We start from the raw sequence: 20,696 nt of genomic DNA on the forward strand, positions 1-20,696 counted from the left end.
TCTGTTAATTCTCTGTATTGGAAATGTTGCCAAAGGTTGACATTTCCTATGCTGCCAACAGTTTTACAGCAGAGTTTGTGTCCTACACTTTTAAAAATAGGTTCACCTTTCACTGGTGTCAATTGTAGATCTCCGAAAACGATAATGTGTTTCCCTGCAAAGAGTTCTTCGTAGTTTGTTTTAAGTACTTCTTGCAATCTGAGGTGAATCAAAGCCAACATTAGGTTGGAGACCATGCTCACTTCATCTATTAGTAGCATTTTCATTTGCTTTAATACTCTGCGTAGTTCCATTGCAGCTTCTGCAGAAAGTTTGTAGTAGTCTAGTTTGGTGTTCTACTGGAAGAAGTAGTAATCGGTGTAAAGTGACACCACCTGTGTTGTAGGCAGCTAAACCTGTGGGGGCAGTTACAACAGCTGACAGTTTGTTGTTTGTCAATTGCTGAAGGAACTTGCTGATGATTTTGATTAAGAATGTTTTTCCTGACCCAGCTTCACCACTGACGTACAGCAGTATTGGTTTGTAATTTTGGCAGGTACATTCTTTATTTTCGTGTTGTACACCATGTGCAATTTGTTTTGCTACGTCTTCAAAAATGGTGTGCTGATCTTTGTTAAGTTTTGCTTGTTGTACTATTAAGTCTTCTATATTTTTTTGATAGTGACTCATGGTGTTTTCCACTTCTGTCATAGCTAATTATGCCTCATTTGCTATTACTGGCTGTCCTAGTGGTTTTTGACTTCCTGTTATAGAAGGTTGACTACTGTCGGAAGAGCCCTTATCTAGTTGGGCCTGAAGTTCTTCTTTGTGTTGCTGTTCATTGTGCAACATTGCTTTGTACTGTGTGAAGTTCACATCAGTGATAGTGCTTTCATTTGCTTTGAAAGTATCTTCATAGCAGTCATAGTTATCTAGTATCTCTTCCTCTTTTCTCCATGGTTTAAAAAGTTGTAGCAGAGACATGTAATATAGTTCTTTCTGTTGAGGAGTTTTTAATGACAATTTAACATGATTAAGTAAGCTTCGTTTTTTATGTTTCACTAAGCTGCCTTCACAATCTGTGACTCTATATCTGCCTTTGCTTTCATCAGGTTTTATATTGTTTTTGTATGCAAAGCTTTGAGCTATGTGGTATAGACACATGCTTTCCAAAGTGCTACTCCTGTTCGGATAGTATGTGTCCAGTAAATTGTTTTTTAAAATGTCTTGGCTGTTGGGATCCTTTCTGGCAATTGTTTCTTTGTCCTCATATGATTTCAGAACTCTTTTTCTAGATTTAGCAGGACCAAGACTTAGCCATACTAGGTTGTCTGATTTTCCGTACAAAGCAGTACCAGTTAAACGATCTGCCGCTTCATAGACGCCAGAGAGAGAATTTTTATGCCTAGGCTGTACAATTTCTGAGATAGTGTTTTGTCTGATGATAAGTCATCCCAGAGGTCTTGAAGCTCTGTTTTTTCTGCTTTTGTTAAGTAGGCTGTTACATATCGTGCAACTGCAGCGGAATTGTCTGCAATGTACTGCACATCTATGTTTGCATTTCATAAGAGGGCAATGATTGCATTGTAATCATTGATATATTTACATTCTTCGGTTCTTTTTATGTAGTACGTGTTCTTAGGTGATTTACCTTTCACACTGTGTCGAACTGAAGACATGAAGTTGTTCACTTCACCTGTTTCTGTAACTGGTCTAGGGAAACCAAACCGGCATTTGGTGTAGTATTTCCCTTTGTTTTTGTATTTGCGCCGACAATATTTGCCACATTTGTGTCTTTGAAATTGTAAAATCTGCCCGTGCAGGTCACTATGTGTCAGTTGTGAAGGGATTTGCAGCAGGATCCAGAAGTTCGAATTGTCCAGTTTCTGATGACTTTTCAATTATTTCAGTTGTTTCCCTTAAGCTTTCTTCAATATGTATTTCCTTGTAGTATTTGTTATTGTCTTTTAGATATTGCAAGGCTTGTCTAACTTTATGTAAGTCCACCAGTTGTTACCAAATTTTGTCTTTTGTTGGCACACCATTTGCCAAGACAATTAAAGAATGCTCTATTGAACGTTGCACTCATACAGTGTGTACATTTTCTGTAAAATCTAATGGCAAATAAACTACTTTGCCACGAATGCCTTTCACCAATTCAGAGGGAGGTAATGTTTCTGTTTTTGGGTGAAGGTTTATAATTGCTTGAAATAGGTGAACTGTTTGAATTATGATGCTCTCGTACAAATTGGGTTGTTGCAGTGTTTTTGGTAGTGGGAACAATTCCAAATTATTTGTGATAGCACGTGAAGGACTTTGGTTGTTGTCTAGTTTTGTAGTGCAGTAACTACAACATATTAGGGGTTCACTTATTTGATATTTGTTTTCGGCTATAAGGTAGAGAGCTAATTCAAATCATTTGGAATCGTCATTGTCTTCTATTTTGTATCCTATGTCTATATTTTTTGTGTTCCTTTTGTAAAACGTTCTGCGGCAACACACACACACACATGGTTTGGTATTTCAGCTGATGCACTTTTAAATTTTAGTATTTCTTTTTTGTATGTGTGTAATAGAAGGTTGCTATGTGCAGAAATGTTCGTAGTCTGTTCTAAAACTATTGCATTTTGTAAGTGACTTTGACTTCCAAAATATTTTTTCTGGATAAGGTCAATTTCTTCTTGTAGATATTTGGGTGTACCATGGGTGTAGTGTTATTTAGATTGGCTAATTCTGAAGCTGGAGTTTTAGCATAGTATATTTTATACACTAGATTTCTTACATTTGAATGATGTATTGATATCCTTTTGATATCATGGAAGGTGCTTTTGCAAATAGGTCCAGAAATGCAGGCTAATGAATGTCCTTGTAGTCCTGTGTATTTGCGAACTGGACAGATATCCATATTTTGCAGCACTTTCATTTTAATTTTGTCTTTACCTTTCACATACTGATTGAGGAACTGACGTAAAGATTTGAAAGATTTTTTAGGAATGGCACACATTGACATGCACAGCCATTTGTATACTGGACGGTCTGCTTCGGTCGAATCGAGAGGTAATTCTGAGTTTTCAGGGGATACTTTTGTAAGCAGTGTTTCTTGTTCCATGATGCTAATATTGATTTTTTCATACCCTCGTCCACTGCTATGGATGGCATTTGTGTTTGTTTGATTTCGTTTGTATGCTTTTTCATTCAAATATGGTTCTGTGGTTGTTGTGTGACTCCTTTCACCTCCACAAATATGTAAGACGTTATTTTTGTTCACATTCTGTTTATTGATAAGTTTCTTTTGCAGTTTGGTACTTAGTTTTGTTAGTGGTTTCATTCTATTTAACACTTATATAAACAACTTCCTTTTGAGAATGATTGCACTGTCCACGAGAGCTTGTAGGATTATATTTCTACAGTAGGTTTTAAGGGGTGAGGATGATTTCAGTCCTCTTCTTATTAGATTCTGAAGGACTCTGTGGTGAAACATTTTTGCAAAAATATTTTTTTAACTATAGGTTCTTGTTTCTATATCAGGATTAATAGGAGCATTGTTAGCAGTACTGGTAGCCGATTTTTTGTGAAGAGTTTTGTGCTTGGTGCCACATTTTGTTGGAGGAGGTAAAGTTTCGGTAGTTGAAGCTTGCTTTGATTTGCTAAATGACTATTATATGTTTTGTTCCAACGTTCTCTACAAACTCTGCTACAGATGGATGCTTAGGTTGGAAACTTTTATTTTTATTTGCTCTACTTCTGCGTTCCTTTCTACGGACTTGCTTTTTGGTAGGCATTTTTTGGGGTCTGTTGAAAAAAAGAAGGCATGGTTTGGTCTGTTGTACAATGTATGTGTGCTGTGTGCATGCATGCATGAGTTTGATGGACAAGCTCTTTGTGGTGGTGTGTGAATGTGCATTGGCCTCTTCCAATGATTTGGGAAGGCTATTTTTCTGTTTGCATACTACTACAATGTGCTTCAGATGAGAGTAGAAAGCGGGGTAGTGGTGAGGAGAAGCATTAATAGTGAACGTACTGGCATAAAATTGAAACAGCTATTTGTTTTCTAGTACTAAAATTCTAAGGGATCTGTATGTTATTTGAGTTCCAAACATGCGGGGATTTGTGAGTCATTCTGCCTGTTATTCTTTGTTTAATAAATGGTGATTGTGGGTAGAATGGTTGAAAATCACTGTTTGCTTTGGTGCGCAAATTAAATACATAACCCACACAGTCTGTTTGAGGAATAGTTACAATATGAAGGTCGTATTGTACTTACTTTTTTTGCAGAATGACCAGGTTTCTTCGGGTATGTCATTTGCAGTGTAGATGCTGTTGATTTTCAGGAGAGTAGTCTTCACTGCGATTGTAAAAATAAGTTAGTAACTTTGTTTGTTTAAAGTTGTGATGTTACTGTACATGTTAATTTTGTATTTTTCATAGGAGTATTCTCCTTTGATATTTCAACACAATGCATGTGTGCATTTCACTTCACTATGTGCTGCCTTTCTATGTTACTTGCAGTATGTCAGTTGCACGTGCTTCAGAAATGCGTACAATTTTTAGGTTACGAAAATGGCTTGTTTCTTTTAAGCTGTGTTACCTATAGCAGAGAGGTTTGTAAGCGATAGGTCATTACAGTAAATGGGGAAAAAAATCTGTACTTTCATATCATAAGTACGATTTCGAAAAATCAGGAGACCCTCGAAGGGAGATGTCACAACAGCAATCGGGAGCGTTTACTTTTTCTCATAAAATCGCATTGGAAGTAGCATTTATGTAGGCGGTACACCGTAAAAAATTGTACCATTTTCTAATGGGAAATCGAGTTTCCCACTGAACAGGGAGGGTTCTAACGTATGTATAGGTTATGCGGGAGACAATAAGAAGTAGTGCGGTTTGTCAATGAAACATCGGACATCTTGTACTTAAAGGGCAACCGTTGTTATGTATTGGCTATGCAGATTTAGTGGCATTAATTTGTTTAAATGAAATCATAAGGGTTGCACATGTTCTTTGAGTAAAATATGCATACCTGTAGTTTATACACATGCATATGCGCATGGATGGAGCTGTACATAGAAATCCGCAACACTTGCACAGTTGTTTTTGAAGTAGGTGCTTTGCAATGATATGCGACTTGCATTCAGAGTGATCAATAGTACATTTGAAGTGCGAAATTTTGATGACGGAGTTAGATGTAGGGATGGTTAATGTGATTGGTGGTTAATGTGATTGGTGGATGGTGTGTGACTGGTTAGCTGTGTCCAATGAGGAAATGGAATCGCAAGTGATGTGAAAAGGGTAGAAGGACTGGCTAAGAGTTACGTGCTGCACGTACACAATGCTTGTCCGCGGGTAGGGCGTGTCACATACAGGTTTCTACAGCAAATCCAGCATGGAAAGGGGACTGTGGGCATCAGCCAATCAGATGTTCACATTGTTCCTTTGTATCGAAAGACGGTGCGTATACTGAAGATGGCAGAGGCGCAGAGGGTCAGGGTTTTGGTCCTTGGAGATATTTTTGTCCAAGGTTTACAGCTCTATGCCGAAAGTAGGCATGTGGCACATCATTTTGATGTGAGAGGAGTGGAGATGGTGTGGAGCGCTGAGACTGATCGCAATGTTGCAGCACTTTTGTTTGCACCGAGATGCGTACAATGACAACTCCTCATGTGGTACTTTTGCACTACAGTGTTTGCCATTTGGGCTACGTGAGGTCACGTACTTTGTTGAAAGATTTGGAACAGTTGGTTGAAGCAGTCATGAACATCTTTCCAACTGCGAAATTAATTTTTTCTGGGTTACTGCCTAGAGGAAAATGGGACAATAGTTCTGTTTTCTGTCCTGATCAAAGTATTGGGAGGTGTAACATCAATCGCGGTATGCATGCTTTGATGTTACCTGCTGGTATGTTTTTCTGCAGACACGAGAACATTGTTCCCAGTAATGCGGCTTATTTTGAAGCAGATGGTGTTGCGTTATCTTCTTTGGGAAATGCCATGTTCTTTTGGAATGTGAGGCTTGCTTTGGAGAAGGTTCTGTAATGGTTGTAGGAGTAAAGTAAGAAAAAAATATTAAAAAAAGAAACAAAATAACGTGTCTGTAAGGCAGTGGTCTTCAAACTTTTTTGGCCTGGGCCCCCCCTGAGCAAAGTTTGGGCAGGCCGGGCCCCCCCAAAAGTGCCAGATAGACAGTATGTAGAAATCGCTATGAGCTTTTGCGTGCCATCACTGCACCCTACTCCCAGTACAGACCCTGGGCTCTCCCCACCCTACTCCCACCACTATCCCAGGGCTGCCGCCCATCCTGCTCCCACCACAGTCCTATAACACAAGCATACACACATCCATACACATTTAAATAAAAAATAAATCGCCATAAACGTACCTTCTGCAGGGGCCTGCGCGTGGTTGCTAAAATGCCCCGCTCCAGATTGTTCTGCCAGTATGTCCGAGGAGGCGCAGGAGCATCCCCTCGCACATACATGCATGCAGTGCCCCAGCCAGCATTTCCAGCATTTGCCTGGCTTGCAGGAGCTGCACCTTCCTTCCATAGGGTATGTAACGCCTATAACCCCTGCCTCTGCATGCAAAGCTGAAGGCAGGTTTGGCCAGCTGCGCCGCTAGGCCCAGTGATTTATCAGCCAACTTGGATTCTTTAAACTTCTCCAAGTATTCGCCAGCTTTCATGGCCGAAAAGCATGTCTCCCTCAAAGGGCATGCCCAGCAGCTTGTTCTGTACATTCGGGGAGAAGCCTGATGTTTTCAGGTAGGTTTACCTCCTCATCACCACTGCTGAAACCATTGATCGGCCAACAGTCTGCTACGTCCAGGCCCATTTGCAATGACTGCTTGGCTACCTCCTTCCCACCCTCCACCAGATGTAAAAATCCATCCCGCATGGCACCCTCAGGGACGTATTCAGCAGCATGTTCCACAGCTTTCCACAAGCAGAAGGAATATTTTGTGAATCCGCAGGCTATGTTTGTGGCTTTGAGTGCCATGCTGCCAGAGGTGAACACCTTTCTGGCCAATGCATCAGATTTCTTTCCCCCTCAGTACGGAGGCAGATTGGAAGTGGATAGTGCTGGTCTGGTGGAAATAGTGGTTGCCTGAATAACCAGCCCTTCCAGGGAAGGGTGTGTGGCAAGAAAAGACTGGTCTCCTCTTGCCAGCCTAAACTTCCCCGTAAAATTGGCGTTTACAGGGGAATAGTGCATGGGTGCTGCCATAAGGAGGATAACGGTTCCACAATGGCTGGGTTAAATGGCATGTTATGCTCAACTGTGAAACCCTCGTCTAAGATATCAGTGAGCTCATACTCTTGAAGAGGTGCGGCAGATGACTTCAACCCAAGGGTGTCAACAACCCTGTCAACCAGAGCCTTGAACTTGAAATTAGCATGAGTATAGGGATGGCTTTGCTGCTGCAACTCAAGGTCTGGGGAAGTATCTAGGCCACTAGCGTCCTGTAGGCCTTGAGCCATGGGCAATAAATCGGCCTGGTTGTCAAAATAATCAATGCCACTGGCTCCCATGTAAACGGGGTCGACTTGACAATTGGGGTCATCGATGCCAAAAATGCACTTCAACAAGTCGAAGAACCTCGCTCTTAACAGTGGTACAAACAAACCATTACCGGCTGTCGGCGCCAAGGGCTTGACTTCCAACTGAATAGGTTATGAAGCCAAGGCGGCGTTCGATGCCGATGGTTCTTTCGGTGCCGAGGGACGTTCGGATGACGATGGATGCCGGCCTCAGTCTTACGGCCTTCCAGTGATTTATGCCTAGTAGGCGTGGCGCCCGAAGGCGTTTTCGACATTGCCGACATCGAAGTGGCTGGCTTCGGGTCTGGAGCACCGAGCACCACTTTCACCACCAAAGCTTGCTGGTCGGGGACTGGAGTCACCCCTACAGCAGTTTGTTGTCTAAACATTTCAAGCATAGAAGTTTTAAAACTTTCCCACTCTTCTCATGTGGTTGGCGCCGTCAAGGGCTTACCTCGTTCCCACAACAAACTGCACTCGCGCTGATGAAGGTGGTGCAGTTTCTTTTTCCGTGAGGAAGACGATGGCGAATGGCTAATGCAATGGGATTGTTTCTTGGTCTTTTTGCAATGTTTTTCTTTCCGCTTCTCGTGGGTGGGATCATCCGTCTCGGCCTCGGAAGACGGATGATAGACCGCGTCATAGATTTTGCAGACGGTGAAACCAAGGCCAGTTTCCTGGGATTTTGGCTGCATTTGTGAGCATGACGCGAAGGACTCGGTGTCATGACCAACACCAGGACAATGCAGACACACGTTGTGGGGGTCGGTTACGGACATTTTGGCCTTGCAATCGTGGCATCACTTGAAGCATGAAATCCGGTGAGACGACAATGCATCAAGGTTTTCTGGGGGGAAAACGACAATGTTTTAAAAAACAGAGAAAACTCGAAGTTGTGTTCCCGATGCAGCGTGCAAGTGCACAGAAAAAAGGAACTGAAGCATGGGGCGTAGTGACGTGCTATATATACACATGCTATATCTGGAGCCGGCGATCGAGTGCTGAGCAAGATGGATTGACGTCAGAGTCGAGGTCCACTACGCTCCCTGGCGAAAGGTTTCCGACCAGCAGAGTTGGATGATGGATATCTATCAAGATGAGGAATCTGCGGGAGAAAGACAATCCACTGAAGGTACGCGGAGGGGGTCAGGGAAGGCACTGGGAAACCCTAGACTCCTAGAGGCTATTGTCAGGAGGAAGTGCAGAACCAGCGTCCTTGTCCCAATGGGACCAAACCGAGAAGCAAAAACATAATGGGTGAGAGAGCACCCCAAAGAAATCCGAAGAGAGATATGGATCTGGAACCCGAATGTCGAGAAGTTTGGAAAGTTATATGTACAAGATAATGCCTGGCAGGATAGTGAACGAGGCTTCAGCAAGAGACATTTTAAACTTGATAAAGGGATCTGGTACCCACATAACGAGAAGAGAATTCCAGAGAAAGAGAGATATCCTTTGGCAAAGATCAGAAGACCACCAACAGAAACAAGGGAAATTTGTTAATCAAAGTCAGGAGAAGACCAGGGGTAGAGAGAGAGAGATATCCTTTGACATGGGCTGTGAGAAGACCAGAGGAGGAAAGATACATCCACCGGCAAAAATCCAGATATAATTGCTACTGTTGAAAGAGACCCTGGAAGAGGCTTGGGGAAGGGAGACACTTTTCCCATCTTGGTGGAACTGTAAAAAGTTGTTTGGAAGGCCTGGGAAAGGAGACCTACCCACCTTGCCCCCGTTTGGTGTGGCACTATGGCACTATAAAGAAAGGCTTAGTGTCGGCCAGGGGAAGGAGGATATTCTACCATCATTTACAAACTGCCTATAGCCATCCAGAAGGAGGGAGCCACCCTTCTGGAGTTAGGATGAAACCTGTTTTATAGTTTGAAATGTAAGGGACAGAAATAGGTTTGGGAAACAGGACAGTGGAATATTTACTTTTGACTGACATTCTGAAATCATTCTTAGTTTTGGTTGAGGCAGGGAAATCCCACTTAGTTATAGGGGCAGATAGGGTTCTTCCTTATTTTCTGTTAAATAAAGGTTTATGCCAACAAGCATGCCACCTTTGTGTCCCGAGTCTACTTGTGCACCCTTACAATACCAACTACAGTCTTAAAACACAAACTATGGCTGATGTCCCCAACAGGCTGGTACCAATGGAGATTGCTACAATTATATAGAAATCTACTTGTTCCCCCAAGGTATTCACTTACAAAGATCTTTGCCGTCAAATGCAGACAAACAAGAGAAATTCCCCTATGTATTATTTAAAATCAAAGGTCGGGAACGTCCTTAATTTGAACACACAATTAACATCTTTATTGATCGATAATCCCACCGAGCTGATAAAAGTGTCTTTTCAATTAGGATTGGTCCCGAGACCGGGGAGGGGATATCAAAATCTTAATTATACAAACACCTTTTTTGGGATTCAACAACCCTGCGCACCATCCCAAAGTACATGACCAGTATACAAAACGCATATTAGCGAGTACAGTTTTTGAGATTTAGAATAAACGTGCTGCCAACAGGGGAAATTAACCATATAAGAAGCAGATGGCTCATATCTAAGAATTCCTGCAAATCCTTTGGTGAATTTGGATCATTTGGTCATTGAATACCCCTCCCTTCAGCTCTTAAGACGCCAGACTTTGGAGAAATGTATTGACAACACTGTTTGGGTGAACATGCAGGCCAGCATGCAGGAAGCGCATAGTATCAGGGAATTAATTACCTTTATCCATTACATTATTGAGGTCTTTAAATGTCATTAATTTGATCACTATAAAGTAAGACAAGGATGACTTTGATGTCCGTAAAAGCACAGGCTTTTTTAAAAATGAAACCTTTTCGTTTTTTAGTTATCCAATTGATTGTGGTTTTAGTACTTATGTATATTGTTATGAAAGGTTTTTAAACACAATTAATTAGATCATTACAAAGTATGGTGGAATTTTTAAAGACACTCGTAAAAGCACACACACACACTTTATAAATGTAACAGATTCGATTTTAAGTATTTGGTTGATAGTGATGTCATATGTTTACTGTTTGTATATTATATTCTCTTCTCTTTTAAATTTGTTTGAAAACTTTCATTGTAAACTATGACACACTTATACAAAAAGAAAGAAATAATGTGATCTGTAAAAATGACACCCTTACAATGCAACAGATTTAATGAGTAGGAATAAAATAGTGCACCCTTGTGCTTCTCCGTCATTGGACCTCAAAGCCATTGCACAGAATGTCACTCTTAGTGCACTGGCCCGCCCTCAGTCCTATATGTGAGGAATCAGATATGGGAGACAGCCACATAGGTGGAGTTTGCTCATAAGTAGCCAGTTATTAAATATTAAAGGGTGAGACAAACACCTAACTTTCCCTAACCTAACAAATCAAAACTAGATGAAAGTGGCCTAGTGTCCGGAAAATGTCTATCCCTCACACTAATACATACAGCAAAAATAATACAAGGTTCATTTGGCTGTTTCCTCAAATAAATTCAAACAAAGAAAACAGGAATCCTTGTGACCAGGATTGGTTCCCCTTCCCCATGATCAATCCAGGATGTTTCATATCAAAGTTCAATTGGAAGAAAGTTATATTCAAAAGCCAAGTTCCACTCCAAGTAGAATACACGGTTCTTTTCATCCAGTATATCCTTCACTCTTAAGACAGTAGTTAAAGTTTTCACAACCTCTTTCTTCGTACATCTTCGTACATCAAATTGAAATGGCAACGGAAAAAAGTTCCTTTCTCAAAAGGACCAATCACCTTCTAGCATACTGCAGTTCTTCATAAGCAATAATTTCGTCAGGATGGGTTATATGATAGATCATCAAAACACGATAGTGGAATTTCCCCCTCTTTTCCACCACAACCTTCTACCACAGTCACAGTACTTCATATCTTCTTTGTGGTCCACTCACCTGACAGGACTAACCACTATTTGTCCCTTTCCTGGTATACTCACCTGCCAGGATAAAGCTCCTACTACTGCAATGTGTACTCCCTGGTGAGCTTTGCTCCAACCGTTCCACACTTAACTCTTTAATGGGGAAAGTTGAACCAACAACTGCTTCTTGGGTAAATTGTAACAATTGGCTTACAACTTCTTTTGAATTTATGTTGTCCAAAAAGACAATGATTCTCACATTGATGTGTGTGCCATAGGCAATGCAGGTTACAGTTCTCTACCCCTTGATCCTGTCTACATTGGGGGCTTTTCTCCTTCGGACTCCGATTTCTTGCTACACAACCTATTGGCTGTTGGCAATACGGGCTACAATATTCTCTTGTCCAACATCTCTCTCTGGGGAGGTTGCATTCACTCTGTTTAATTATTACCACCTCTTGGCTTTCGCATCACATATTGCAATGTTCTCTCGTTTGATGTCTCCCCTTTGAGATATTGCTTTAACTCTGTTCAATTATGACCACCTCTTGGACTGGTTGCTTCTGCTTCACACATTGGGATCTTCCGGACATTTGACAGCTCCGGTCAGCCTTCTTCCGCTTGCGTTGTCTTTCAGTGGAGAACCTGCTGCTCCACACGTGCTCCGGTGTAGACTTTGCACCGGAGTGAGATGCAGGACAAGGAGAGCTTATCTATCTTTTGGGACAGGCAGCCTCTACACCGCTTCCCGCTGCGCGTCCTCTGCATTTGGCTGGACCCCCAAACTCCGGCAAGTTACCTGCACTGCGTCCCTCTACTGGCAATGCATCAGCTCCAACCTCTGCCTTATTCTGCTGCTTCTACTGCCCCTCCTCAATGGTCCACACCTGAAAGGCCTTTAAATGTTTAAAGGTCCCACTCAGGAGTGGATAAGTATAACAACTAGACTGCACTTTTCAGTTGTGCAATTCTAGGCCCCTCTTCCTCATCTCAGTACAAAGAGCATTATGCTGTCATGGTCATGAAGTCAGGGGCACAGGCATGCAGGGGTAGCATGCACAGGAGACCTGGGTGGACACTGTCCTGGTGCCTTTGGCGCCAGGTCCATGAACAAAGGTAAACAAGAACATCCATTTGACACCTAAAGCCTTTATTATGGACATAGCACTCCAGATGCATTAACCTTGAACATTCCATCCATTAGCAGAATGCATTAACCTGAACAGTCCATTAATTAAGCAGCCCCAAGTGTATCCTTGGGTGTGCCTACTAATGGATTGCCTTCGGGTGTGGCAGGCAGGCTGAACCTGGTGGGCGTGGCTTCAGAAGCTCAGCTATATAAGCTGCTCATCCTTAAGGCCAGTGCTTCACGTTATTCTGCACTTGCAAGCAGCGTAACGCTCACCGTCGCCTGAGGTCAGACTTACCTTTGAAGATCCTGCTTCCTGGACGTCCTGCTTCCTGCCAGCATACTTACCAACTGGGGGAAGCTGTTCTTACCGGTACATCTCTTCGGCGAGCCAAGTATTCATCTTTACACTATCCGGAATGCCGAAATCTTCATCTTGGCACCGCAGCACCACACGCTCCATTTTCGGCAGCAGTGCCTGCAAGGAGAAACAGAAGACAAGGTTAGACATTGAAAAAACAGTCAGTTTAAGGTTGCGCTTCGCCACACCTCGCGCTTTACCTTTAACCTTCGCTTACATGCTGTCGAAAATTGCGGTAGCCTCCGTCTTCCCTCCGGCCGCGTCTGACGTCTCACAGCTGCATCTAGACCGCGTTTCCATCTAAGGGAAGAAAACAGAAGAGAGACATTATTGCGGGCATAATTAGGAGCAACATATAACAACATTAAACAGAAAGAACAGCATCACAAGAGCTCAAGAAAGGACTTACCAGTCTTAAGGAGAAGCACAGTCGCAGCTGGACTGGACTAATCCTTATCAGGGATCAGTGAAGGAACTAGATCCCATTTGACGCGCCCCTGCCAGAGTAGCAGGACGGGGAGCTTATCTTCCATAATTCACAGGTGAGCTTTATGGGCTGGCGTATGCTCACAGAAACCGTACTTCAGGGTGAAGGGTTTGAAAGGAACAACAATCATAGATTGGCGCACTCACACACATCTCCACGCAGGAGCAGTCTCACCATGTACCACCGCTCACAGCTTTTCTACTAAGGGAGACGCCTTAAGGGAGGTGATTCAAGTCCAGAGAGGGCTGCAACAGTGCCCCAACGCCTCCGCAGAGACCAGGTGAGCATAACATATGGGACTTGTAGTCCATAAAGTTCTAAGTTATTTTAGCAACATGTAATCCATTTTGTGCAGGGGATTTACATGATGGATATCCAGGGAAAGTTTTAAAGGAAGCATGGGATTTCTCTTGGGTTCATAACCTAAACACCATAGATAATCATTACTACAAAAAGTAGTAGCATTAATTCCCTGATTGTTATATACATCATTTGCCTGTTTACAAAGAAGGTTCTTATACTTGGTACCTTGGGTAGTTCTGGGAGGGGAGGCCCTATGGTGACAACATGCATTAAATATTTACGCATTAGAAAAACCTCATGCTCAGAAGAACATGAATACCGAGTCTCTCCTGACTGAGTCACTGCATTCCCTTGACAGCCTTCTCCTCCCATGTGATCTTGCCCCCTGATACCACCCCCAGGCTTAGGATCAGGTAGCATCTGCATTTCCCTGGCCACATGGGAGGAGACTTTAGGCTAGGATTCTGTGATGACTCTGTAGGATTAATCACATAAAACCCTTGATTTGAAAAGCAAATGTATAGTCTTAGCAGCCAGTCAGTGGTACACCAACTGTGGCAGAGCCAACATGAATTTTCTCCCCTGTTGCTGCCACTCACAGAAGTGGCTTGGGCCATGTAAACTACTACCCCCACAGGAGAATGAGTGACATTATTTGCTATGTCCTGTTATGCTATTTTATTGCATCTTTTGTAGCACACCTGCAGCCCTTTTCTCAGTTTCTAGAAGCTTCAGTATCTCAAGCAGTGAAGTTGCAGACTGATGCAGTAGCGGGAAATCAGGGCAAGATTGCTTTGTTACAATGTTGAAGTGTGCAGAACTGAAAATGCGGCTCTATGCAGTGTATTTTTCATATATTATTTTAGCTCTCTGGAGCAGTTGTCTCTGGGTCTGTCAGAGTGGTGCTTAGGGAGTGTGGGGGTTCTGTGGTGGGTTAGTTTGGTGTTTACGGAAATGCATATACGTGCATCCAGATAGTGCATGTTCTATTTTGTAAGCTATGTTTTTTTGTTGCACAGGTTGTGTGCCGCTATATATGTTCAGTTAGGGTGGGAAGTGGAGTGATTTTGAAGCGGCTATTGTTACCATATCTTTCTCAAATCAATGGCACACTTGAGTGCATGAAGACACCATGCAAGAGTGGGAATTTGAGGCTTTCAAAGTGCACTTCAAACAGAAACAGCACACAGATAATGGAAGCCTTCTCCTTCAGTTTGTTTTTGACAGCATCTCACCAAAGAATCAAAGGCCAGACAAGGGGTGGACCAGAGAAGCAGCTCCCGAGGAAGCCAAGGACCAGAGGAGAGTGACTCACCAGAACAGTCAAGGAACAGAGAGGTGACAACCATAGAGACACCCAACCACAGAGCTTTGCATGTAGCATAGTTTTACTTCAGTCCATTTTAAGCTTTGGCTATTAGGTGGTGATCATAAGCCGAAAGTATTCCATTCGAGTAAAGCTGGGAAGGAGAGGACATGTGAGGAGGGACACAGAATTTGAGGGTGTGGTTAAGTTATTTACAACACATTGACTGCCCAAGGACATTTTGGTCCGCATGGCCATTCCCACTACCGGCTCCTCCCAACCCACCTGTAAAAGAACAACTATAATTATAATAATAATTACCGGCTCTTCCCTAACCACCTAAAAGACATCTTCCTGCTCTATCAAGCAGTAACATCAAACTCTGTCCTGTCAGTGTTGTTTTTAAGTAGTCTGCTGAGAGATAAGAGTTAATGGCTTAATTGCAGCAACAGGTTTAATAAACATTTCTTAAACAAGCATGCCTCCAACTATTTGATTTATATACGTTATATACTGTGGTCCCGTATAAACAAACATTGACAACGCCAGCCGTTTTGGGTGGTGTATAGGTATTAGATATGTATATGCCAGACACTCATATGCCTAGATAATCACACCATGTTCCTGCTGTTGCATCATCTGGTCAGGTAGTCCCTGTATAACAGCGCCTGGCAAATGCATATTCCATGCATACAAATCTGTTGTGTTTGCCAATGTTTGGATTCAATTGAAGCGACTGCAGTCAAATGATTACTCGCAAATACAAAGTGTATTGAGTTTAATTACAAATGTGGAGAAATTGTGGGATCCTGAGCCAAGGGAGGTGCCCAGGAACAAAGTCCTGGCATGGTTGTGTCAAAGAATGGGGCAAAACTATATTAGAACCCAAGACTTGAGGTTCCAGAGTAGGGTGCAAGTTAACATCGGTTGGACTAAGAGTAATTCAGATTGTATCATTATAGGGTGTGGCCAAAGCAAGCTCCCATTGTTCTTTAGCCTATGCAAGAAACTGGATAATATGTAATCTTACACTTATGAGGTGACTATCGGGAATCGATACACCTAGTGCACCCATGGGATTTGCCAATTGTTGCCTGCAACTTTATTCCTGCTACTTTGCATTTCTACAGGATGTTCTGTTTACGATTTTTTTTATTTTATTCCTTTTTTTTGTGCTGGTCTTTGTGTTGTATGTTTTATGTTGCACACTGAGGCCTATGGGCGTTCTGCGCTTTATAAGACCTAAATGAAATCATATCAAATCAAGGTACGGGTATGGGCTTGGTCAACGTAATGCATTTCTGTTTTGCTCAATTATTGTTACGTACAAATATAAGTATTCATTAAGAGATGAAATACAGTAATTAAAAATGAACATTAAACTGTCAGCTGTCATAGAGGATTAACTTCCTATACTATTCATGTAGGAACATTACATTTTACCAACTGACAATGTATAGAACCCTATACTGTTCACATTTTATTGCCAGAGTTTCAACTATATTTGTAATTGTGTGTTTTAGTGTACATAACAGTAATGCATAAGTAAAAATGTGTGTCAAATAGTATCCGGTATAATTTGCATGCAGAGTTGTATCAAAGATTTCTATTTATGAATATATTGGTTTTATAATTTTGTCAGGGACGAATATAGTGCCATTACTTTATTATTCCAGCCAATGTGCAGTCTGGCTAGGGGTGCACCTATACAAAGATTTCAGGGGGAGGGAGGTTCGGGGAGTGGGCAGGGGAGAGGCTAACCCTTCAAATGTTTATTTCTTTTTTACATTTGTAAAGCGCACAGCAGCCCTCGGGCATCGTGGCGCTGTTGCAAGAATACTTTCTTAGTTGCATTACAAGAGTGCTTTTTTAGTAACATTACAAGGATACTTTCTTAGTTATATCACAGGAACATTGCTTAGTTACATTTAGAAGCAATGAGAAGTGAGCATGACAGTGCAAATTTTAGAAGGTTACATCCATAATTGGTTACAGGTTTAGTAAGTCATGCAGAAACATTTATGATTACATCACATAGATGGTAGAAGCATGCAGCCTAGGTGGAAGCATTGGGGGGCTAAGTTTATACGAACAGCATAGTTTTTATCGCGTTCCGGAAGGCTAAGTGCGACTCAATGCTTCTAATGTGAGGAGGTAACGTGTTTCAGTGGGTAGCGGCCATGAAAGGGAAGCTGGCACCTCCTGCTCGAATCCTTCAGGTCTTAGGGGTGGAGAGTCGGTTGGTGTAAGCAGTTCTTGTGGGTCTGGCTGTGATAGGTTTGGCTATTCTTTGAGAAAGGTACGGGGGGCCATGTTATGGACGCATTTGTGCGTGAGGGCGAGAGTTTTAAAGACAATCCGCTCCTTGACAGGGAGCCTTGGGAGATGCGCTTAAGTCAGAAGCTGTGGGGGAGGAGCAAACTTACTTGGCAGGTGGTATCTAGCTAGTGTATACATTCTAATGAGACCATTCTAGCGCAGTCTCAATGTTACAAGCAGTTAACTCTCTCCTTCACGTCTGAAGCCACACACTTAAGGACTGATGTGACAATGAGATGTCTCCCGCCCACACTTGGAATCACTCCCCTGATATACAAGTACTACCACCCCATCTCAATTGCCTAAAAATGTATGCATATGAATGCAGGTGCCAACAATTAAATGCTTTACATTAGTAATTGCAGGGCCTTTATTAACCGGGAAGCCCAGGCACCGTTTAATGTCTGTGTCCTGTTCTCTATGGCCATGGGTCTGTCGGTCAGCAGGGCCAAGTCAACATAGTCCAAATTTCAGGGGTGGACGGGGGCCTAGAGCCTGATATTCTAAATGATGTTGAGCCACTGAGTCTGGCAACAATAGAAAAAGATACATCGAATTGGAAACCAAAGGTCAAACCCTGACGTGCCCTGCCCTGTCCCTCCCCCAATCACCCCACGCCTCCTGTGCTACCCATCTGCCACACCAACCCTCTCCCTGCTTTTTGGATTCAGCCACAGTACCACTAGTTCCTTTTTACCACTTCCACCACCAGTGGTCGAAGTATACGAAAGGGAGTAGTGGAACTATGATCCCTGCTGGCCTGCTCTGCTCCCCACAAACCCCATCACCACGCCCCCTTCATCGCACAATACAAACCCTAAACAAACGTGCCTGCTGTTTAGGGGAACGTTCAGTGCAGTGCACTTAAGTGCAAGTTTCAACTGCTTCCTACACTTTTTTTGTAATTAAACGAAACCCTTCTGAAACTGTTTCTTTTCAAAGTAAAAGTATAGGAACAGTAAAACGGAAATAAATAAAAGCAGAGGAGCACCGCTCTCAACTCCTCCCGCCCACTTCGACCACTGTCCACCACTGATTTTATGGGTCAAAGGAAGGCGTATTAGCTATGCAGCTTCCTAGGCTCAGAGCATGTGGTGAGGGGCCCACTGTGCAACAATGGCCCCCACTCACTAACAACTTTCCAATGCATCATTCAGCACCCCCAACATGTTCAGGCTGGTTCCGCCCCTGCTCCTATTGCTGCCACATAATTGTCAAAAATCGGCATAGACTGGATCCATGGTACCGGGGTCCTCCCAGGAATTGTAAGGAACACTATAGGTGGAGTAGCAGCCTGCGTGGCAGGAGAGCGTGCCATGGGCCCAAAAACAAACTCTGCGCCAATGTGTTAGCGGCACAGGGGTGCACGTAGGATAACATTTTGGGGAGGCTAACCCTTCAAATGTTAGGAGAGGCGCTAAATTCAGAGACTGTGGGGCGGGGCAAACATACTTGTGTAAGGGTATTTTACTAATCTGGTGAAGCGTCAATGTTACAAGCAGTTAAGTCTACTATTCACATCTGAAACTACACACTTAAGAACTCCCATAAGAACTGCTGTGAGAATGAGCGGTCTCCTGTCCCCCCACTTTTCCAATCACTCCCCTGGCATGCACGTACTAACCCCACATCACGATTTCAATTGCCTAAGCATGCATTACAACTAACCTACTTGCACTAGCCTCTGAACCTGCGCTTGCTTGTACCCCTGGATCTGGCTCCTTACTGTACTTTATCCTGACTATGTAATTATGTATATATTAATCTCACTTGACCACCTGATTACACAATGTTTGTATGTACCCTACTTTACCTGTCTCTACTATGTAACTAAGCTATAAGTATCCTTTGTATTCTGTTGCGCCCAGCCCTACAAATTAATAAACAAACATGTATGCATATGAAAGGCTTTACATTAGTAATTGCAGGCCTTTATAACACGTCTGTGTCCTGTTCTGTCCTGCTCTTTAGGTCGGCCAGGTCGAGTCAGCATAGCCCAAAATTTCGAGGAGGGGGTGGGGGGGACTAGAGCCCGATCTGCGCAAGGGAGTTGCGCCACCACTGCATATGCATCTGCACTTTATGCCAGGTATCTAGAGGGTTTGCTTTATAGCCACAGCAGTGTCAATGCCAACAAGAACTGGCAAGTAGGTGATCCGGCTCTACCGAAGAGAGCGTCCCATCAGGCCCCCCTCCCAAGCGAAAGAAAGTGGAATAGTGAAACGCAGGGTGAGAGGACAAGCACACGAGAGAGAGCTATGTATTCGGATATAGGAGGAGAGAGAAGAACGTGTCCGTAAGAAAAACAGAGGGAGAGAGAAGGGACGAGAGGAGAAAACCGATACACAGATTACAGCTCTATAAAGAGGTAGGAAGCATAGCACATACTGAGATACGAAACACTGTGATAGATAAACATGATAAAAAGACGAAAGAAGATACCAGCGGGAGAGGGAGAGATCACTGTGAAAATGAGAGCTGTAAGCAACAAAAAAAGCCATGCTTTACGAACCCAAAATAAGCACCAAAAAGGGTCTATTACCTGCTCATCTATGCACGCGAACTGCCACGGCCAGGCAGAGTTGTACAGGAAGGGGCGAAGATCAAACCTGTTGTCATCCGGGCTGTAGTTTTCGGCATGATAGGAAGGCGTGAGAGTAGTCATTTTGTGTCTGTTGATTGAATAGCTTCTGAAAAAATGTTTAACCTTTTCTGCCACCTAGTGAACAAAACACAGAGGTTCACCCTTGCAGACACTAATCAATAAAATACAATGTTTTTTATGTTATGGCTTAAAATGTAAATTTAAACAAAAAGTAAAATCATGTACACATAAAAAAACATACAGAAAAAAATATATACATTTTCCTTTTAGAAGACATCAATTTAAAAAGTTGGTGTAAAACCAATTATTTCATTTAAAACTTGTAGAACTTGAGAGGTGGTCACGTCTGCCAAATTTTGTTTTCCAATTGAAGAGTGAACTTTACTTCTTTGTTCTTATGAACAACCATTGTTCCTAAAAGAACTTAAGTGTGTAAACATTGTAACTGCAGTTGGAGAGGGCAAGCGTTGCCCAAGCCAAGAGTATTCCCTCATTGAGATTGAAAACTGCCTTTTCTCAAAACCAGAAAACAGTCTAACAATTACTGTGAGCCCAATAGGAGTTCAACCTTGCCCAAGTTACAAGCGTGCAAGCATTAGCTGAAGCCAAGAGAGTGGCACCAAGGCTTCTGGGTAATTAATTGGTTAACAGTTGGCAAAGAGGTGAAAGCCAAGCTGGGGAAGGGAAACCTTGTGGCTAATGAACATTATTAGAAGTTGACACAACCTATGTTGCCAGAGTCTGGTATAGAAGGAGTAAGGTGGGTCCAAAAGGCA

General features: G+C 42.8%; 1 protein-coding gene across 1 annotated transcript in view; it reads right to left on the minus strand.

The window, feature by feature from the left end:
• Positions 1 to 20,696, minus strand: part of NADSYN1 (NAD synthetase 1) — a 1,375,099-nt gene that overhangs the window by 118,963 nt on the left and 1,235,440 nt on the right. Inside the window, exon 20 of the mRNA XM_069623454.1 lies at positions 19,858 to 20,034. Coding sequence (XP_069479555.1) covers positions 19,858 to 20,034 — 177 coding nt within the window. The remainder of the gene's footprint in view (positions 1 to 19,857; positions 20,035 to 20,696) is intronic.

This window comes from Ambystoma mexicanum, chromosome 11 (genome assembly GCF_040938575.1).
Source record: "Ambystoma mexicanum isolate Mex_15411 chromosome 11, UKY_AmexF1_1, whole genome shotgun sequence".
In the NCBI taxonomy this organism is placed as follows: domain Eukaryota; kingdom Metazoa; phylum Chordata; class Amphibia; order Caudata; family Ambystomatidae; genus Ambystoma; species Ambystoma mexicanum.